Below are 19,839 nucleotides of genomic sequence, written 5' to 3' on the forward strand. Positions count from 1 at the left end.
AACACGTCTAAAATGGTGTTTACATGGATGAATAAAAGAATGTGCAGCCAGTAAACTATAGGAGCAATAAATCATGAGATTAAAAAAATTTTTTTGACTCCTTTGTACAGTTTCATAAATACAATGATCATGCACAGTATACAATAATAACTTTACTTAAGGCAGAAAATCATACCCATTAAAGTTTATATCTAGTCTAGGTTGATTACCATCTTCTAAAAGATTGTAAATATATTCAACTATGATACACAGTATAGCATCACGGACATACCACTGACCAAAGAGTCAGGGACCTAAGGCTCTGGTTTAAACTGTATAACTAATCAAACTGGCCAGTAACCTAGTATCTCTGGTCCCCAGTTTCCTCGTTGATTAAATGAGAGGGCCCTACTGTCACTTAAATGCTAGAATCCAATAATAGCAGCACAAAAAGGCTTTTGCCAGGTGCAGGGTAATATTTTGATAATAGTTTATCTTACAAATGCCATTTACTAGACTGTCTACCCAATTATGAGCACTTTAAAAGAATAAACCAATAGATCAAGTCACTCTGTAAAGGATCCGGGAAAGCTCAGTGATAAACATTCCAATTTTCTCCACAGTAGTTTATGTATGGCCACCAATGGCCTCATTACATTAAACAAAGAATTCCAAATTGATAAACCATAATATTATAGTGTCACTTTGAGGCTATCTTTAAAGTTTAACACACACACACACACACACACACACACACACACACACACACACAAACACACACCCCAAAGTAAAATTAAAAAGTTATATGGAAGGCATTAACTCAGTTGCAGCTTTAGGTTGATTCAAAGGAATATATCTTTGTGGTTTAGAACACCTGAACCATTGTTATTTTAGAATGCATGAAGAGAACACTTCTTTCCTGAAGTCCAGGATACTGTAAGAAAAAAGCGAAACAATGTTAAACATATAAAAAGGAAACATGTTTACTAATCACTTTAAGAGAAAAACATGCTTGAATTTATTACATTAACTTGAGGGTACATTCAGTTTTACAGTGAAGACAAGCCTCACTGAAACTGTAATTCCATTCTTCCCAGCCTGTATTTTTTCTCTTCTACTCAAGAAAACATATTAAAATGCAAGTGAGTGAACATGATATTAATATAAGGGTAAGTTTAAATTTGCACTAATTTATTAAATAAACTTTGGCATTGGCGATAACTTGGGATACACATCCCAACAGGTTAAAATACTAACATTTAGAAATATATCAACAGATCAAGAAATAGGAATGGGATTTTCAATTAACTATCAAGGTCCTTGTTTTATAATCTAAACAAGTAGACTTCCCTGGATTTCAGTATACTAAAAATTAAATGTTCACCTCAGATTTTGCCATTACACATGGATTAAGGCACTTTCCTCGTGTTTTCATTTCTAAGAACTGTTTAAGAATTAGCTTGTTTTGATGATCTACTCACCTGGAAGCATAGTTTCTTTCTGGAATTATTTGTTATAAAATCTGGATACTGTGGTTAATTCTCATTAGCTTTTTAGAATATAACAGTAAATTCCATTAAGACAATCAGGAGTCAAAATACAGAGTTAAGCTAAATAGTAAAGCAGAACATGGTTAATACAGATTTAAGGATGATTATTTAAAATCTTAGTAAACATATGGTTTGTTACACTTTTTATTATGTCACAAAAAACTGTACAAACTGAATATGGCAAATTTTCATTACCCTAAAACAGACAACATGACATCTTGAGGCCTAGAAGCCCTAGACCTATTTACTTAATTCCACAAACAGAAACTAACCAAACTGCTCTCTTCAAGATAAGGAATGATTGCCTTACACCCATATTTCTCTTTCAAATAGTATGGTTTCCAAACTAATTTAATTGGCTTATTTAATAAATTATCCACTTACCAATGTTCCTGTCAGTTCAATAGTGTGGTTTCCTTTAGAATTTACAGCATTCTTTTGTTCCAAACACTGGCCCCTCTTACTTTCATTAAGTTTTTGATGAGTCATTCGAAAACATTCTTACAATACTGTTCTGCCAAGGTCATGCAAGCACAAGGCAACAATCAATACCTCCTTTTCAATTCTACTTTCATTTTATCTGGTCCAATGAAAAAGAGCTGCAATATCTATACTGAACAAAAGATAATATATTCCCACACTGCTACTCATAAAAAGAGCTCACTTAGAATTTCCAGAATATTTCTAATATTCTTCTTTGAAGTTGGTTACTATTAGTTATTTTGTTTGGGTATACCTTTCTCAGTAACTTATAGAACTGACACTCAGAATGATGACTCTAAAACTGCCAACAATATTTGGATGTTTAAATTAATCACAATATTCATAAGATGGTCTATTATCTGATTATTTTAATGACTATTTTTCAAGTGCCCCTGAAAAATGTACAAATAGAAGTCAAAAAAGCAGAACTCAGTGCAATTCCAAATTTGTTAAAAATAAAAAACAGAAAGTAAATTAAATATACATATTCACACACATACACACACACACACACACACTATAAAAACCTCCAAAATATCAACAATGATAACTGTAGACTGTTATTTTCATTTTTTATGCTTTATATAGATTCTACTTTTTCTATCGTAGACATATTGGTTATATAAAGAGGAAAATAATAAATAGTATTTTTACAAAAGAACTAGGACCTAGTTCTTTCTCAAAGGAACTAGAAAAGAAAGTGTATCTAAAAACCCTCAAGAGTCGACAGATTTCAGTTACCGGTAAATATTTATCTGCACTGTACGGGTACCAGTTAACAACCCCATCTAGTTAATAAAATGCCTCACAGCTCTTAGAAGTGACGGCATTAAGAAGAATCCATTCCAGGAGGCCCCCATTTAAGAACAAGAATCGATAGAATTTTTGGGGGGGAGGGATAAATTGGAAGATTGGGATTGACATATACACACTACTATATATAAAATAGATAACTAAATAATAAGGACCTACTGTATAGCACAGGGAACTCCACTCAGTACTCTGTAATAGCCTATATGGGAAAAGAATCTAAAAAAGAGTGGATATATGTATATGTATAAGAGATTCACTTTGCTGTACACCTGAAACTAACACAACATTGTAAATCAACTATACTCCAATAAAAATTAAAAAAAAAAATTAAACCAAAATAAAACAAGAAAAAAGTAACAAAATGGAAAGAATGAAAATAAAATAATATAGATTTAAACTCAAATGTATCAATAATTATATTAAATGTAAACAGATTAAATTCTGTGATTAAAGAAAAAAAGATTATAGCAACCATGCTACAGGAAGGGCTGAATTTACCTTTCCATTCTTACAACAGAAAATGATACTGCAAAACCACTGTCATATGAAGAAGTGACTATAGAATTTGATGTCAAAAATGTAGGAAAGAAAGCATTATAGAAATCATGCACTGTATATAGCTGTTAGGTAGTTAGTAAAAAAATATGTATTGTTATCTTTCTGGAATGTTTTTGGTATTTGTTAGCTTTAAATTTTTTGTTAGCTTTAAATTTTTAAAAAATGTATTATGATTTCTTTCAAAATAAAAATCCACATTTGCTCTTAAAAAAAAGAATCAACAGAATTTTAACTGCTTTTTGTTATATACACCAAAATTAAAGGCTAGGTTCTATTTTTCCAATTTAGAAACACTGGACCTGACTGCACTTTACAAATACATTTATATAATCACATAAACATAAAGGAGGAAAGAAAGACCTGGAGTATACAGTCTGCCCTCTGTATCCTTGGGTTCCGCCTCTGCATATTCAACCAACTGCAGATCAAAAATATTCAGGGAAAAGAAAATTCCAGAAAGTTCCAAAAAGCAAAACAAAGGCCCTCCTAGGTTTTTACCCAAATGAATTGAAAACTTATGTCCACACAAAAACCTGAACACAAACAGCAGCTTCATTCATAGTTGCCAAAAACTGGAAGCAACCAAAATGTCCTTCGAAAGGTGAATGGATAAACAAAATGGTACATCCATACCATAGAATATCATTCAGTGTTAAATGAAATGAGCTATCAAGCCATGGAAAGACATGGAGGAACCTTAAATACACATTACTTAGTGAAAAAGGGCAGTCTGAAAAAGCTACATACTGTATGATTCCAATTATATGACATGTTGGAAAAGGCAAAACCATAGAAAGAGTAAAAAGATGAGTGGCTGGGACTTCCCTGGTGGCGCAGTGGTTAAGAATCCGCCTGCCAACGGAGGGGACATGGGTTCGAGCCCTGGCCCAGGAAGATCCCACATGCCGCAGAGCAACTAAGCCCATGTGCCACAACTGAGCCTCAGCTCTAGAGCCTGCAAGCCACAACTACTGAAGCCCGTGCACCTAGAGCCTGTGCTCCGCAACAAGAGAAGCCACCGCAATCAGAAGCCCTCACACCACAACGAAGAGTAGCCCCCGCTCTCCACAACTAGAGAAAGCCCGCGCGCAGCATCAAAGACCCAACACGGCCAAAAATAAATAAATAAATAAATTTATTAAAAAAAAAAAGATGAGTGGCTGCCAGGGCTTCTGGAGAAGCAGGGTAAGGAATAAATAGGTAAGGCTCAGGTGATTTTTAGGGCAGTGAAAATATTCTATATGGTATATGTATATGGTAGATACATGACATCATGCATTTGTCAAAACTCATAGAACTGTATAAGACTAAGAGTGAACAGTAATGTAAATAATGGACTTTAATTAATAATGATATATCAATATTGGCTAATCAATTGTGACAAATGTACCACATAATGCAAGATGTTAATAATAGGGGAAACTATGAGCTGGGGAGAGAGGGTATATGAGAACTCTCTGTACTGTCTGTTCAACTTTCTGGAATCCTAAAACTGTTCTAAAAAAACCTTAAAGTACGGTTGTTGGGGAAAAACGATTTGCTATTGTCGTTGTTGTTAAAGTATAGGATTCCGAAAAGAGACAGGAGGCTTTATTGTAGACACTTAGGGGCAAGATTTCAAAAGACTTTTTTTGTTTGTTGTACTAAGAACTTTATGCTGAATCTTGTGGGCTACTGGGAGTCATTAAATGTGAATGACATAGTAAGATCTTTGTTTTGGAAAGAATTCTTGGTAATGACACTGATTTAGAGGGTGAGATTTAAGACAAGAAATTCAGGAAACCACTTAGGAGGCTATTGGAATAATAATAGCAATGGCCATTTTTTACCATGTACTTTTTATGTACCAGGCCTTTTATGTGTATTATCTCATTTAAACCTTAGTAGGTCCTATTCCTACTATCACATTATAAATGAGAAACTAAAACACAGGAAGATTAAGCATCTCAAAATTACCTGAGCAAAGATATGGAGATAAGAAGTATGGCCCCATACTGGACTACAAATAGTTCAGAATTACAGCAGTTTGGATATCAAAGGCTGAGAGACAAGAGATGAAGTTGAAGGCTACAACTAGATAAAGAAACACCTTTTATATTATGAGAACAAGAATTCCATTTTTATATATAAGCTATAGATACCATATGCCTCTCCCATTTCCATCTTCTGTCTCCTATGAAATATTGTACCTTCAACATAATTTGCTGAATACCTAGTATGTGTCAGATATTATGTTAGGCTCTGTTTATACAATAATGACCTAAACAGCCCTGATCCATGTCATCATGAAGCTAGGAGTCAAAATTTATTTGCTCCCTGAAACTTTAATAGACTAAACCATCTGGATCCAATCAATAAGTACATTCCAGCACACACTTAGTATTTGGGAGTACTCATTCATTTACTTATTCCTTCCACAAATGTTTAATAAGAATCTACTATGTACTAAGCACTATTTAGAGTGCTAGGGACACAACAATTAATAAAACAAAGCTTCTTGACCACCTACAACTAATACTCTAGCGGAGAAGAGAATAAACAAATAAATACAGAATATAAATTCTGATAGTAATAAATGCTATTAAAAAAACAGAGAATACATGTTAGCAATGGTATTTAGATAGGGTAGTTAGGAAGGGCCTATCTGAGCAGAGTCCTACAGGAAGCAGAGTGAACCCTAGTCAGGTATCACGTAGAAAGTTCCAGGCTTTGGAAAAAGCAAGTGTATATGCACATCTGTAGTTTTAGAATACTAATGTCCCCATTGATTAAAAGCTTTTCTAGGTAGAACAGAGATTTTGTCATATACCCTTTCATTCATTCAGCAAGTATTTGTTTGCATGGTCAACTCTATACATGGCACAATAAAAAAAAGCAGTCATTACAAGGAAATGGAAGCTTTTAATCCCAAGTAGCCTTAAACCTAAATGTAAGTAGAGGAAAACAGGAGGAATGCCATAATCTCTCTCTCCCCACTTCCCACTCCCTCCCGTATACAACAGAAAATCAGAAGAGCATCTGGCTATTATTCATTCATGGTGTTCAGATTTGTGCTTTTTATCTTTACTAGATTTTCAGGATAGCCCCAAATTCACGCTGTATGGCATCCATCTTGATCTTCAATTTAGGATTATGTTCATTATTCCTTGTATTTAGGATTCTGTCCAGTTGCACACAGAAAAGGGTCTTGATAAGAGAACAGTGGCATTCACTCTAAGTTAACAAAGGAGCAGATAAAATACAGAATTTTAGCGCTGATAACTGCCCTAAGTGATTAAATTAAGAGGAGGAACACAGGGCCAAAGAAACAAAGCATGTGCCCATCACTTGATAGCTAATTTAGTCAAACATTATGTTGTTTATTCCATAGAATGTAGGAATCCCAGAAAGCGCCCCGTTTAAATTTTGACCGTATTCCCAGCACATTCCCTGCACCAGACATTCCTGGAGCGAAAGGAGGAACCGAACGAGCTGACCGAACCAGTGGAAATGTTGTGAGTGCCTGAATTCGAGCACCGGGATCCTGGCTAGGAGCCTGGGCCAAAGGCGGCGGCCAAACCCAGGCCAGAGGAAAGGCAGGCTACGTGGGGCAAATGCTTTCTGCCAGGTCGCACAAACGGGTCGTACCTCTGGATCTTACCTTCACTGAGGTTGCGGCCCGACAGGTTTAACTGCCCGCTCTTCCTCGCCGCCTTTAATAGCCCCTGGGGTACGGAGGCACCGAGGTCTCTCCTCTCAGCTCGGAACCCCGCTCGGGGATCCCGCCCAGCTACTCCCTTCGGCCGCGACATGTTCAAACCCGGGTGTTCAGAAGCAGAGCCCCGTCAGTGACGCTTAAAGGTGGCGCCGCGGAGCCGCCCAGCCCCTGTCGGGAGCGCGCGCTCCGTGCGCCGGGCCTTCGCTCTCGGCGGCGCGGCTCGGCTGTCGTCACCGCCAGCGTCTGGGGCAGGAGGACCGAGGGGCCCTTCCCGTTGCCGGTGCCGGCCTTGTGTCTTGGAAATTACTTCGCTCAAGTAAGTGCGTTTAACGGGCTGAAGAGGGGGTTTGCATTTATTGTGGGCACTATTACTGCGACTCCAACCTTCTCTTCTGGGCTCCCGCCGCGGCGAGGGTGTCAAGAAAGGATAACCTTCTCTGCTCCCCTCGCCTGGCCGGAACGTGGGCCTTGACTAAAACTTGAGACCTGGGCGCGGTCTGCAGCCTCTCTGGACCCCTGCCTGTTTGTCGCTTTTGGTGCTGGCGCCAGACCTCCGTTCCGCGTAGGAAGTAAAACCAATTTCTGTTCTTCGGGCCTATACTCCGGCGCCTAGCCTTAGTGTACCTCGACTGTTGTTGCACGGAATTTGTAGCCCAGCATAGGAGGTAGTGTGAAATGGAAGGGTTGGCAACAGAGAAGGAGACAAAAAAAAAAGAAAAGAAAAGAAAAAAAAAGCTTCATAATGAATGTTCTTTCTACCGGACGGTTTAGGGAAGCCAAGTGGAAGCGCAAGCTTGAGTGTAGCGAGAAAAGCTTGGATTTCGGAGCCCGAGAGCTACGAGTTCGAATCCCAGCTCCTCTGTAGCTTACAAACTGTGTAACTTTAGGCAGTTTACTTGACAGCTTTTAAAGCTCACTCCTTTTTCATTAATTTAGGGTTAATCATTCCTCTCTCATTCGGTTTTTTAAAACTAATTAAGCGAAAATAAAGTTTTAAATATTGAGAGCTTGGTGAGGAAACGGATTCCATCCAGTTCAGAATGGAAGAGGAAAATTTTGTGCAGTAAGTCGCATATCTTGGACAGTTAGTTTCTGCCTGAAATATACAGCTTTAGTGAGTCATTCAATAAGTAATTAATAACTCATCCTCTTTAGTATTGTCCTGGGTGCTAGACTTTTCTTTTGCCCAAAGTAATTTTGTTTTAAAAGCATACACCGGGAGATATCCTTTTAACCCCCCCATCAGCCCGGCTGGGAATCATTAGGATAATTAAAAGGTAATATGACGGCCCGCTAACAAATTCTGCAGCGCACACGTTCTTGCCAACCGTAAAATTAGGTTTCTAAATCCCCACCCCCTCGATTATTTTTCTTCTTAATTCTCTGGAGTCCTTTGCATTGAAAGTGAACAGCAGAAAACTACCAGTAATTACACTATCAAACAAGCAAAGAGTGGGTTTTAAAGCAAGGAACATAGCAGTTTTTGCAAGGTCGCTAATAAACACCCCCCCACCGAAGTTTGTCAATAATCATTATAGTTACCTTATTGGGCCCTAAGTATCAGGCTCAGTGCTGATAATACCTCTTTTACTATCTCTTATTTAGCACAAGAATCAGTTTTACAGGTGAAGAAATTGAGGCTAAAAAGGATTAAGAAACTTACCAAAGGTCATAAGTTTCTATAAGTGGTACGACCAGGCCTTTGAACCTAGATCTCTCTCTCTCTCTAAAACCTTTCTTGTTAATCATTATGATTTGCCTAGTGGCTTTTATTTCACCATTTTCAACTTTTGTCTTCGAACCATTTTTAGGGAGACTTCAATTATGTTTTAGAAGGTAATTATTTATTAGAGAAAACCCTTTTTCTCTTTTGTAGGATGTAGCAGCCTACCTTTGGAGGATTATATACTCAAGTATAAAATTTTACAGTAGCCACCTCTCCCCCTACAATAGATTCTTCTTTAGTTCAATTTTTTTTTTAATTATAGGAAAGATACAGTTTTTTGATTTAGTGTGCTTCTACTTGAAGTTAAATATTTCATTATTGACATTTATAGTATGTTGAAACATTATTGCATTTTGTATAAGAGAAGCATATCCTGATTAATGGCAGAGTAATTCTGAAAAATCCAAGTGACTGCACTCTTGTGGTAAACTTCAATAGGTACAAACCGACATGTATAAAAATTTTACAAGTATATATCTGTAGTACACCGCGTATTGTACCTCTGTAGCAAGTGCAGATTGAACAAGTGAGGGTGAAAATTATTACCTCATGCAATCAGGAAAATCATGTTTCATCTCAAACTGATGCAAACTGAAAGCTTATCAACTTAATTGAGCTTCTTTATGAGAAAGTGTAGTTATATATAGTTATATTCGTGGGAATTAACACTGTATATTCATTGTATTACTTTCGAAAGAATGCATTAAAACAAAAAATCCGAACCTTTTTCAACATGAGCATTGAAGCTAAAGTATTTGCTTTTTTTAAAAAAAAGATGGATTATTAAAATAATATGAAACGGATATCTCCTGTGTAGGGGCTGGAGACTACTGCATAGCTGCCATTTGTAACAGAATTTGCCTAGCTACTGTTTATTATATTCATTTTATTAAAGTATGGAAGGTTTCACTCTTCTAGCTTTGCTAAATGAAAACAGAAAGTGAAGAAACCAAAAATATATTGACCCTAAGAATTGTATCAACCAAAGGATGCTGTTCTGTTTCATAATGGAAAGTATGACTTATCAAAGTAAGACAGAGCAGCTTATCACCACCATTAAAATTTAGTAAGGCATTTTAAAACATGGCTGTGTTATTCTTATGAACATTGCTACATGTTAAATATTTTCAAAGTTGAAAGCTACAGTTGGTAAGATGAATTTATTGTGGCAAAGGAAAATGGCATTTTGTGCAAATTTTTTTTTTTTGTGCAAATTTTTGAGCATAATTTTTTTTAATGTCATCAGGAGCAAAGTGAATTTGATTGCAGACATCTCTAGGAAGTTTTCTTTTTCTGTAAAATAGGAGATTTAGATTTAGCCTATACTGAATCAGTATAATGTTCACCTTTCAGAACATTGCCTTATCTGTGAGAACTGCTGTTTTATGCTAACGTTATTTATTGAGAGAACATTCTACTTTTTAACACTGTCATTATTGACTGGAGCTGTTGGACCTAACATGTATTGCTTATTAAGTATTCTTTGAGTTGAATTTTTTACATTCTCATATGCTTATTATTCAAAGTTTTCTTTCTATGTTTGTCCTTACTCTATAAATAAGTTGGTTTGAATTATCAAAATTGAGAGCAAAATTATATTGCACATGGACTCCTCGTGTTTTAAATATTCAACTTTAATGGTGCTTGTTACACATCTTTAGTTTCCTTTGAAAATTGCATTTTGCCCATTTGTTTTCCATTTAGGCTTATAACTGCCAACTTAAAAGTAGTCAGTAGAAAACATGCTGTTTCCTTGAAGGTAGTACATATTTTGCATATTTATTCATAGTTTCAAATGTGGCTTTGAATTGTATTTTGTTGTCATTGGAGCTTTGTGTGGTAATTTTTTCTGGAGACAGTGCATTTTATTTTAGATTATTTATTTGTGCATCCTTTGTATGTTCCTTGTGCTTCCCTTTCTTACTTTTGAATCAGGAAGCAGTGAGCTTGCTCTAGGAGGTTTAATATTTGATATAAATGTTGTCTTCTATTTCTCTCTACTTTCAGTGTAAAAGAATTACAGTCCACTAGCTTTAGGAAAATATTTTTACTTTCCTCTTATAAAACGGCTTTTACATTGCTAATGTTTTTCACATGAAGTGGAAGAAGTAGCTTTTTTTTGTTTGTTGTTTTATCTGAATTACTTTTAGTTTTTTTTGTTTATAGTTTGTTTAAAAAAAAAGCTAGAACACAGGTGGTGGTTGTAAAGCAGTCGCTTATGTCACTAAATAAAAAGCACTTATGGTATTATTTCTTTTTCTAAAATCAGCTGAAAATATTTCCCATTATCCCTAGTGATTCTTACTCCTAACATTTAATAGCTGTTTCCTTGATCGTTTTTCCAAGATTAATGTGTTGTGTGATTTCAAGTCTTAATTTTAACATCAGTTGTATAGGTTTTATGAATTTGTTTAAAGTAGTAAAGTAATACAGAGATAAAATTAGGGCACCAAATCTGAGAATGTACTTCATAATACTATTCTTTCTTTGTGTTAACAGATACAAAACCACTATCAAATAAATCTGTTTAAAGAAAAATCATTTTAATCAAAATCCACTATTTTAAAATTTGACTTTATATCACTGCTGCCAACATTTTTATTCTATTGGATTTGGCTTGCCACTCCATTTGCTCAATACTTCAAAAAGAGACATTAAATGATTATACATGGTAAATGTTCTATATAAGCAAACGTCCCCAACAGTTTTAATGAGACAAGATATGGCCCCTGAGACTTTATTCTTAGTACCAACTGAAGTTGATACGGGGGAAATAGTAATAATTTGATAGTTTGTTGACATTCACAATTGATAGATTTTTATTTAAAAATTTGATTGTTAAATTTGGAAGTGGAGTATTTATACTCACAATTGCAGTTAAGAAAAATGTTAGCTTAACTTTCAAAATACCTTCAAGAGGGTCCACTACTTTTTTTCTACATCATTTTTTTTTCCATCCTTTAAAATATCACAGTTACATATACTTAAGTGATTTGAATGGTACTGTTATTGGGGGGGGTTGAAATACTAGTGAACGTTTAAATACTTGGTCTCCACAGTGCAAATCTGTGAACCCAGAGCTTTTGCTCTTCATCTTTGTAGAGATACATGTTTTGCACTCATCACTAAATTTATCTGCCGTTAATAAAGCTTTGATTTTTTTCCATTATAGAGCTGCTGACCTTTTTGCTTCTCTTTTGATTTCTCATTTCCTAAAAAGTTACCTTTCCACCATCTCTTCCTTCTTTCACAATAATTATTTGATCAATGTCTCCACGTGCTTTAGACGTCAACATGAGCTAATTGTGGCTTGAAACTAACTGCAGTTCATAGTTAAAAGTGGCTGAGATGGAAATTGAAGGAAAAAAGCATTGTGGCCTTTCGCTTTAGCGTGTATCAAAAATTCATACTGTTTTGTGTATTTACTAATATTTTGCTTTTTTTTTTTAATCGGTGCTTTGGTTATTTGATAGTCTGTTGCTCCGACCCATGTCACAGTACTTTTAAGATTGATCAAGCATATGTGGAGTTGTTTGTCTTTTGAAAATTAGAGTAGCAATCTTGCTCTAAAAATATGGAAAAGTAATTGAAGCCTTCCTAGAAAGAGTTTTCCATGAAGCATTTGTGTTTTATCAAAAAAGGAATGTTTTGTTTAGCTGTCATCTATCTACACATGCTATTGGTAAAGTGCTGCTTTAGGAACAAAATGAATATGAAAATCTGAAATCTGTCATCATGTTTCCATTGCAGCAGCCTCTTAAAGGAGAAGGAGCATCTAATAATAGTATACTTCACATGTTTACTACCACTTACGAAGTATTTTCACATTTGACAGTAATGCTCTAAGGTTAGACCAAAAGTATTATTGTTATTATTCATCTGTTGAAGAGAAGAGGAAGTGGAACACAGACTTTCTTGTAATGGTATATACCATTTGTTGAGTACCTATGTCCTGGGCACTGTGCTAGGTGTTTCGTATCCATAATATTTCTAATCTTAAAAACTTTAAGTGGTATCATTATCTCCATTTTTCACATAAGGAAATTGAGGCTCACATTGCCTATTACAGTAGAGAACATGCATAGGGGAATGGGAATGAGGGACTTCTACTTTTTTACACTCATATAGCTTTAATATTTTACATTTTGCGTTTATTATTTTATAATCTTTTTTAAAAAAAATATGCCACCAAAAGCCTATATTAAAATGTGGGATCTTAAGTAAGAAACTCCTCTCACTATATAAATTAACTCTTATGGGCTTCCCTGGTGGCACAGTGGTTGAGAATCTGCCTGCCAATGCAGGAGACACGGGTTCGAGCCCTGGTCTGGGAAGATCCCACGTGCTGCAGAGCAACTGGGTCCATGAGCCACAATTACTGAGCCTGTGCGTCTGGAGCCTGTGCTCCACAACAAGAGAGGCCGCGATAATGAGAGGCCCGCGCACTGCGAGTGAAGAGTGGTCCCCACTTGCCACAACTAGAGAAAGCCCTCGCACAGAAACGAAGACCCAACACAGCCATAAATAAATAAATAAATAAATAAACCCAAAGTTAAAAAAAAAAAAATCTCATGAGAAAGTATTAAAAAAAAAAAATTAACTCTTTTGATTCATATCTTTCATGTAAATGATGAAGTAGTAGTAGTCCAAGATACTAGCCTAAAATAGAGTGATGGTATAAAATGGAACACAGTTGAGGTAAACATTTTTCAAACTGAAAGTTTTTAAATTGTAGATTAGGGATAATAATAGTAGTTGATATTTATGTTTTCTAAGCAATTGTATTCTCACTTCATCCAAAAAACAACCCAGTGAGTTGGACATTATTATTATCCTCATTGTTCAAATGAGGAAATTGAAGCACAAAGTAAAGAGCCAAAGATTGCAAATACCTTAATTGGTGGCAGAGCCCTTTTGGTTTGACTCTAGGCCTGCATTCTTAATCACTGTAGCACCTTTTAAGTGTTGTGAGGATTAAAGCACATTTTAAAAGCATTCAGTTAATGCAGATCCTCAAATTACTGAGTTGAGTACACTTTCGGTTTTACCAGTTTCATAAGACTCTTTAGAAATAATTTTCCTTCATGATGAGAAAGTTAATTTTATAGCATAAGGGGAAAAAGAGCTCAAATTGTGCAGATATCTAATTCCTTGATCAGGCAAAACTCTTTAGTATTAAAATGCTTGAAACTTTACTTAGAATAAAGATACGTGTAAGTACTGGATTTTTTTTTTTTTTTAAGATTATGAAGCAGTCCCTGAAATGGCCTTTTCTCAGTTGAGACTTAAAAAAATCTCATATAACATAGAGGATAGCAGTGAGTAGTCAGTACCTGGAGCTTTCCCCTCCAAATATGTCTGTTGACCCTATTCAATCCAAACGCCAATAAATCTGTTACAAATAAATTGATTGTGATTGTATGGACCACAGCTGAGAGTACTGTGCATCTGGCTATAGGCAACAGTATCCTAATACTCTAACTCCTTTTCTCTCTATGTTAATCATAAAAACAAACTTTGAAAAATGAAATGAAAAATACAGATTTTTGCCTACAGTTTCAAGGTGTTCACAGACCCTATGCTGTCAGTTTTAAAATGCAGATATAGAATCTCTGCTATTGACAGACAATATAAGTTAACAAAACAAGTATTTGGAAGTAAGTAGACTTTTTCTGTTCTGGTGTGTGTCTGTCCATCCATCTGTCCATCAGCCCCCTAATGCTAACTTATCGTTTAGTCTCTCCCCTTCATTTTAGATGGAGCAGAAAAGGGAGTGTGGGATTTACAATTATGATTTTAAAATAGATACTAATCATTATAGAATCATCTAATTAATAGAATTAGAAATAGAAGAGAAATACAATTATCTAATTTGTAGAAGAAGAAATACAGAACAGATCTGCAGGTAAGTTTGTTTTTTTTTAAGTTATGGTTTGTAAGCAGCAATTTATTTCCCATGTTTTTCTTACTGCTTTCTATAGCTCTGGGGGGAAAATGTATAGCCAAATACTTTGAGAGTTTCTCAACCAAACTTCCTTGTAAATCTAACAAATGCATTCCTGCCTTCATTCACCAAGCCTTTGTTGAGTAGATTGTGTTAAAGCTTCTAGCACACAGATGATACTCAGTAAGTTTTTGTCAAATGCTTACTTTGTTCCAGTAAAATATTGTTGGATATCAGAAACACAGAGATGAATACATTGCCTTCCCTGTCCTCAAAAAGTATATTTGGTAGAGGGAAAGAGCTGTCTAACAACTAATTTGGTAAAAGACCTGTTGGCTGGTGCAGATTTGCAAAATTGTGTCAATTTACGGCAGCGGTCCCCAACCTTTTTGGTATCAGGGACCGGTTTCATGGAAGACAGTTTTTCCACAGACCGGGGGGGCGGGGGGTGGGGAGGGGTGGTTTCGGGATGATTCAAGCACATTACATTTATTGTGCACTTTATTTCTATTATTATTACATTGTAATATATAAGGAAATAATTTTACAACTCACCTTAATGCAGAATCAGTGGGACCCCTGAGCTTGTTTTCCTGCAACTAGGTGGTCCCATCTGGGGGTGATGGGAGACAGTGACACCTGAAGTATGTTGCTTATGTCCAGTCTACTCTGTAAGATGCAGCTTAATTGTCACTTGCCACTCACTGATAGGTTTTGATATGAGTCTGCAAGCAATTGGTTTATTATGGTCTCTGTGCAGTCAAACCTCTCTGCTAATGATGATCTGTATTTGCAGCCACTCCCCAGCGCTAGCATCACGGCCTCAGCTCCACCTCAGATCATCAGGCATTAGATCCTCATAAGGAACACGCAACCTAGATCCTTCGCATGCGCAGTTCACAGTAGGGTTTGCACTCCTATGAGAATCTAATGCCATGGCTGATCTGACAGGAGGCGGAGCTCAGGTGGTAATGCGAACAATGGGGAGCGGCTGTAAATACAGATGAAGCTTCGCTCCCTTGCCCACTGCTCACCTCCTGCTGTGCAGCCCAGTTCCTAACAGGCCGTGGACCCATAGCGGTCGTGGCCTGGGGATTGGGGACCCCTGATTTAGAGGACTCTACAATCTTTTCCAATAGTGTGAACAAAGGTGGCTAACAGTAACAGGTAAGTTGACTTACCCAACTGGGAACATGGTGTCCAGTGGGTAGAGTTATTGTACATACCTATGGCTAGTCTATCTTTTAATTAAAGAATTTCCATCTAAATACATGAGGTCTTTTTCTTTTCCTTAGAAATATCTTTATTGCAATTGTTCTTTTTCCCAGTTTTATTGAGATATAATTGACATACAGCACTGTATAAGTTTTAAGTGTACAACATCACAATTTTACTTACCTATATCTTGAAATGATTACAACAAAGTTAGTTAATATCCATCATCACATATAGATAGAAAATTAAAGAAAAAGAAAAAAAAACTTTTTCCTTGTGAGGAGAATGCTTAGAATTTATTCTCTCAGCAACTTTCGTATATATCATACAGTATTGTTAAGTATACCTATGTCATACATTATATCGCAAGTACTTATTTATCTTATAACTGGAAGTTTGTACCACTTGACCACCTTCTTCTCATTCTCCCTCCCCTCACCCCCACCTCTGATAACCACAGATCTGATCTCTTTTTCTGTGAGTTTGGTTTTGTTTCTTTGTTTTTTAGATATAATTTCTTTATCTATTCATCCATTGATGGACACTTTCCATGTCTTGGCTATTGTATATAATGCTGCTATGAACATGGGGATACAGACATCTCAACATGGTGTTTCCGTTTCCATAGTGGCTGCACCAACTTACATTCTTACCAGTAGTGCACAAGGGTTCCCTTTTCTCCACATTCTCCTCAACTTTTGTTATCTCTTGCCTTTTTGATGCTAGTCATTCTAACAGATGTGAGGTGTTTTGGAGTTCCCTGTATATTTTAGATATTAACCCCTTATCAGATATATGGTTTGTACATATTTTCTCCTATTCCATAGGTTGTCTTTTCATTTTATTGATGGTTTTCTTTGCTGTACAGAAGCTTTTTAGTTTGATGTAGTCCCACTTGTTTATTTTTAATTTTGTTGCTTATGCTTTCGACGTTCAAAATATCGTTCCCGAGTCCTACATCAGGGAACTTTTTTCCTATGTTTTCTTCTAGGAGTTTTATTGCTTCAGGTGTTACATTTAAGTCTTTAGTCCATTTCAAATTAATTTTTGTGAGTGGTGTAAGATAGGGGTGTAATTTCATTCTTTTATACATGAGATCTTTTAGAACCTTGATACTGGAAAGAACTAAAGCTTGTTCATTATGACTGATAGGATTGGTACTGTTTTGAGGATTTGCATAAAGTATAATTTTCTAATATTCTTTGAGAGACTTTCTTTCCAATATCAAGCACCTCTTTAAATTTTTCTTAGTGTGGTGGTAGCAGCAGTTCCCCACCTGTGAGCCATAGGGCACTACTATGGGGAGTCTTATTTTTCATATTTCAAAAGCCTATCAGAAATTATGCACTATAATATGCATGTATAGGCCAAACATGACTAATAGGCCATAATACGACTAAAGAGGCCAAAATGACAGGTTACTTTTTGCTTTGGAAATAGCATCAACCATTAGTAAGATTGGTAATAATCTTCATTCAAATATAACTGGAAGCCTTCCCAAACCCACTCCCAAAAGTGAGCAGTGGCTCTTCCCTATGCATGCTTCTTTCACTTCACTTTCCACATGATACTGACAGGATTTTCTTGTAAGTCTCTCTCTGAAATATAAACTGTAAAGCATTTAATCAACAAAGAAAAGGGTCTTCCTACTTTCCTTGAAAGCTTCAAACTTGTTCTCACCCTGAGTACCTTTCTAATTGGCTATTTCCTCTGCTTGGATTGCTCTTCTGCCAGAAATTCAAATGGCTTGCTTCCTCCTTTTAATAAAGTTTCAGCTCAGATAACACCTTCTCCCCCATCTCCTATCCTGGTTTATTTTCATCACAGCACATTACTCCCTTACGTCTTTGTTTTTGTATTGAGAGTTTGCCATACCGAACCTGGCGTTTCATGAGATCAGGAACATTGCCTATCTTTTGTCTCTGCTGTATTTCTAGGGGCTAGGAAAATCCTGAAACATAGCAGGGGCATAATAATATCTGAAGGAATTTGTGAGCCTTTTTTTTTTTTTTTAACATTTTCATGATACTGGGGTTAAAGTAAATAAGACAGGCATGATACTTGTCTCCAGGTTCTGTACTTTTTATAGTCTTGTTTAATTGGGAGCCTAAATAAACCTAAAGTGATTTAATACTAGTATAGATTGGATATATTTATTTGCTTTCCTATGTTAGTTATTTGCCTTTAGCTATTTCATTTCTATGGGAAACAGACAATAATAACACAAAATAGTTACTTAGTTATTTAATCTATTTATTAGACCTAAAAGGATCTTCAAAATTATGATTCAGCTCCTCACTCAGCTTCTGACTGAAGTAGGTTCTTAGAAGTGAAGTGAAATTTCCTCAAATCACACTTAATTAATAACAAGGTAGTATTTTATTTTAAGCCAGTCTTCTGGCTGTAAGTCCAGTATTTTTTTTTTTAAGCTGCTAGATGATTTGAAAATAAAATATTCAGAAATCCTCCTTATTAGAACGATTCTTTTTTTGCCACTGTTTCTCCATATGGAAGCACCATCTATTTGTGTGTTCAGTTTTTATGTATAACCTGGTTTCTGAGGACTTAAAATTTATCTTATCACAGAACTATGTTTTTCTTTGGCTTGAATTTGTAATTTTAATTATGTAATATGTCAAACATACAGAAAAGTGTGGAATAATAGAAAAGATTTCTGTGTATCCACCCCAGAGAATAAAAAGATGTTAACATTTAAAAAAAAAAAAAAAAAAGACAGGCATGAACCCTGCCCCTGAATTATTTGCCCTTTTGTCATAGAACATTGTAGCCACTTCTAATAAGAATTAAATGTATCAAGTGACAAAACTGAAACAATTTAGTAAGGTGTTTGATGACATTTATTCAAAGGGAAACAATCCATGGATTGGGAGAGTACAGTGCCTGGCAAGCATGGAGCATTCTTCACAAGGGATTTTGGGCAAGAGGGAGTTTTATAAAGAATTAGAGGAAGCATTGGCCAAGAGGTGGAGAATTTCTTCATAAGGCTAACAGGTCCTATTTTCTAGGGCAAGGTAATCTAGCTAAAACTGAGTTGGAAGATTGCGATTTGCTATGTTAGGTTTCTTTGGCAGATGTTTCCTGTAAGTGCTGGCTGACTTAGGTTTAGATTTGTTACATGGGCTGGGCTACTGTGGCGGCCTCCATTTTGTGGGTACTGATATACTAATTTATCAAACTGGTAAGAATCTGTATTTGGCAGTTACATATGTCTGATTCAAAATAAGAAAATTAATTATCTGGCATCTTTTATATTCACAGATACGCATTTATGAATGACATGCAATTAATTGTAATTTGTAATTTTGCTAGGCTTATATTCAACCTACCCATCCCTTTGTATAAGAACTAGCAGAAATGATGTAACTAGTAAGAAAACCTAGCCAATTGGCTCTACATCAAAATCTCAGTAACTTTAGTTTCTAATCTCTAACAAATTACGCTCTCAGTTGCATTATTCCATAGAAGTATTTACTAAAGAAAATATTGTATAAGTCCTCAGATTTTGGCCCCCAGAAATATTTAGGATCAAGTAAATTTTTAACAATTGTCTTAGAATAAATGACAGTCATTAAGACATATTTGTGCATGTGTTCAACACATTTATTGGGCATTGACTGTGACAGACATTGTGCTAGGTCCTAAACTGACCCAGAAAACTCAGAGCTTTGTGGGGGACATGTCAGTATAACAAATATATATACCTCTGTTGTTGAGTGGCGAGAAGGAAACCCTAACTGCTTGCAGAAGTTGTGTCAGTGAGGCAAGGAAGGCCCTATGGGGGATAGCAGTTAGATAAAATTAGGGAGGTCATTAATAATTTGTGTAAAGGCACTGTGAAATAAAAGATTTTGTC

At 35.9% G+C, this 19,839-nt stretch overlaps 2 protein-coding genes across 7 annotated transcripts in view; one reads left to right on the forward strand and one right to left on the reverse strand.

The window, feature by feature from the left end:
- The window catches only part of LRRC40 (leucine rich repeat containing 40), a 52,061-nt gene extending 44,887 nt beyond the window's left edge, over window positions 1–7,174 (reverse strand). For 2 of the 4 annotated variants that reach the window (XM_057552505.1, XM_007182910.2), the window contains exon 1: window positions 7,024–7,174. In XM_057552505.1, the coding sequence (XP_057408488.1) occupies window positions 7,024–7,174 (151 nt within the window). Of the gene's footprint in view, window positions 1–799; window positions 914–1,460; window positions 1,609–1,913; window positions 1,981–7,023 lie in introns of those variants that run through there. The other 2 variants (XM_007182911.3, XM_057552515.1) reach the window with 2 other exon arrangements.
- Window positions 7,175–7,260: 86 nt separating this feature from the next.
- The window catches only part of SRSF11 (serine and arginine rich splicing factor 11), a 46,477-nt gene continuing 33,898 nt past the window's right edge, over window positions 7,261–19,839 (forward strand). For 2 of the 3 annotated variants that reach the window (XM_028166715.2, XM_007182916.2), the window contains exon 1: window positions 7,310–7,396. The gene's annotated coding sequence lies outside the window, so the exon portion shown is untranslated. Of the gene's footprint in view, window positions 7,397–19,839 lie in introns of all 3 variants that reach the window. The other variant, XM_028166713.2, reaches the window with a different exon arrangement.

Source organism: Balaenoptera acutorostrata, chromosome 1 (genome assembly GCF_949987535.1).
Source record: "Balaenoptera acutorostrata chromosome 1, mBalAcu1.1, whole genome shotgun sequence".
NCBI lineage: Eukaryota > Metazoa > Chordata > Mammalia > Artiodactyla > Balaenopteridae > Balaenoptera > Balaenoptera acutorostrata.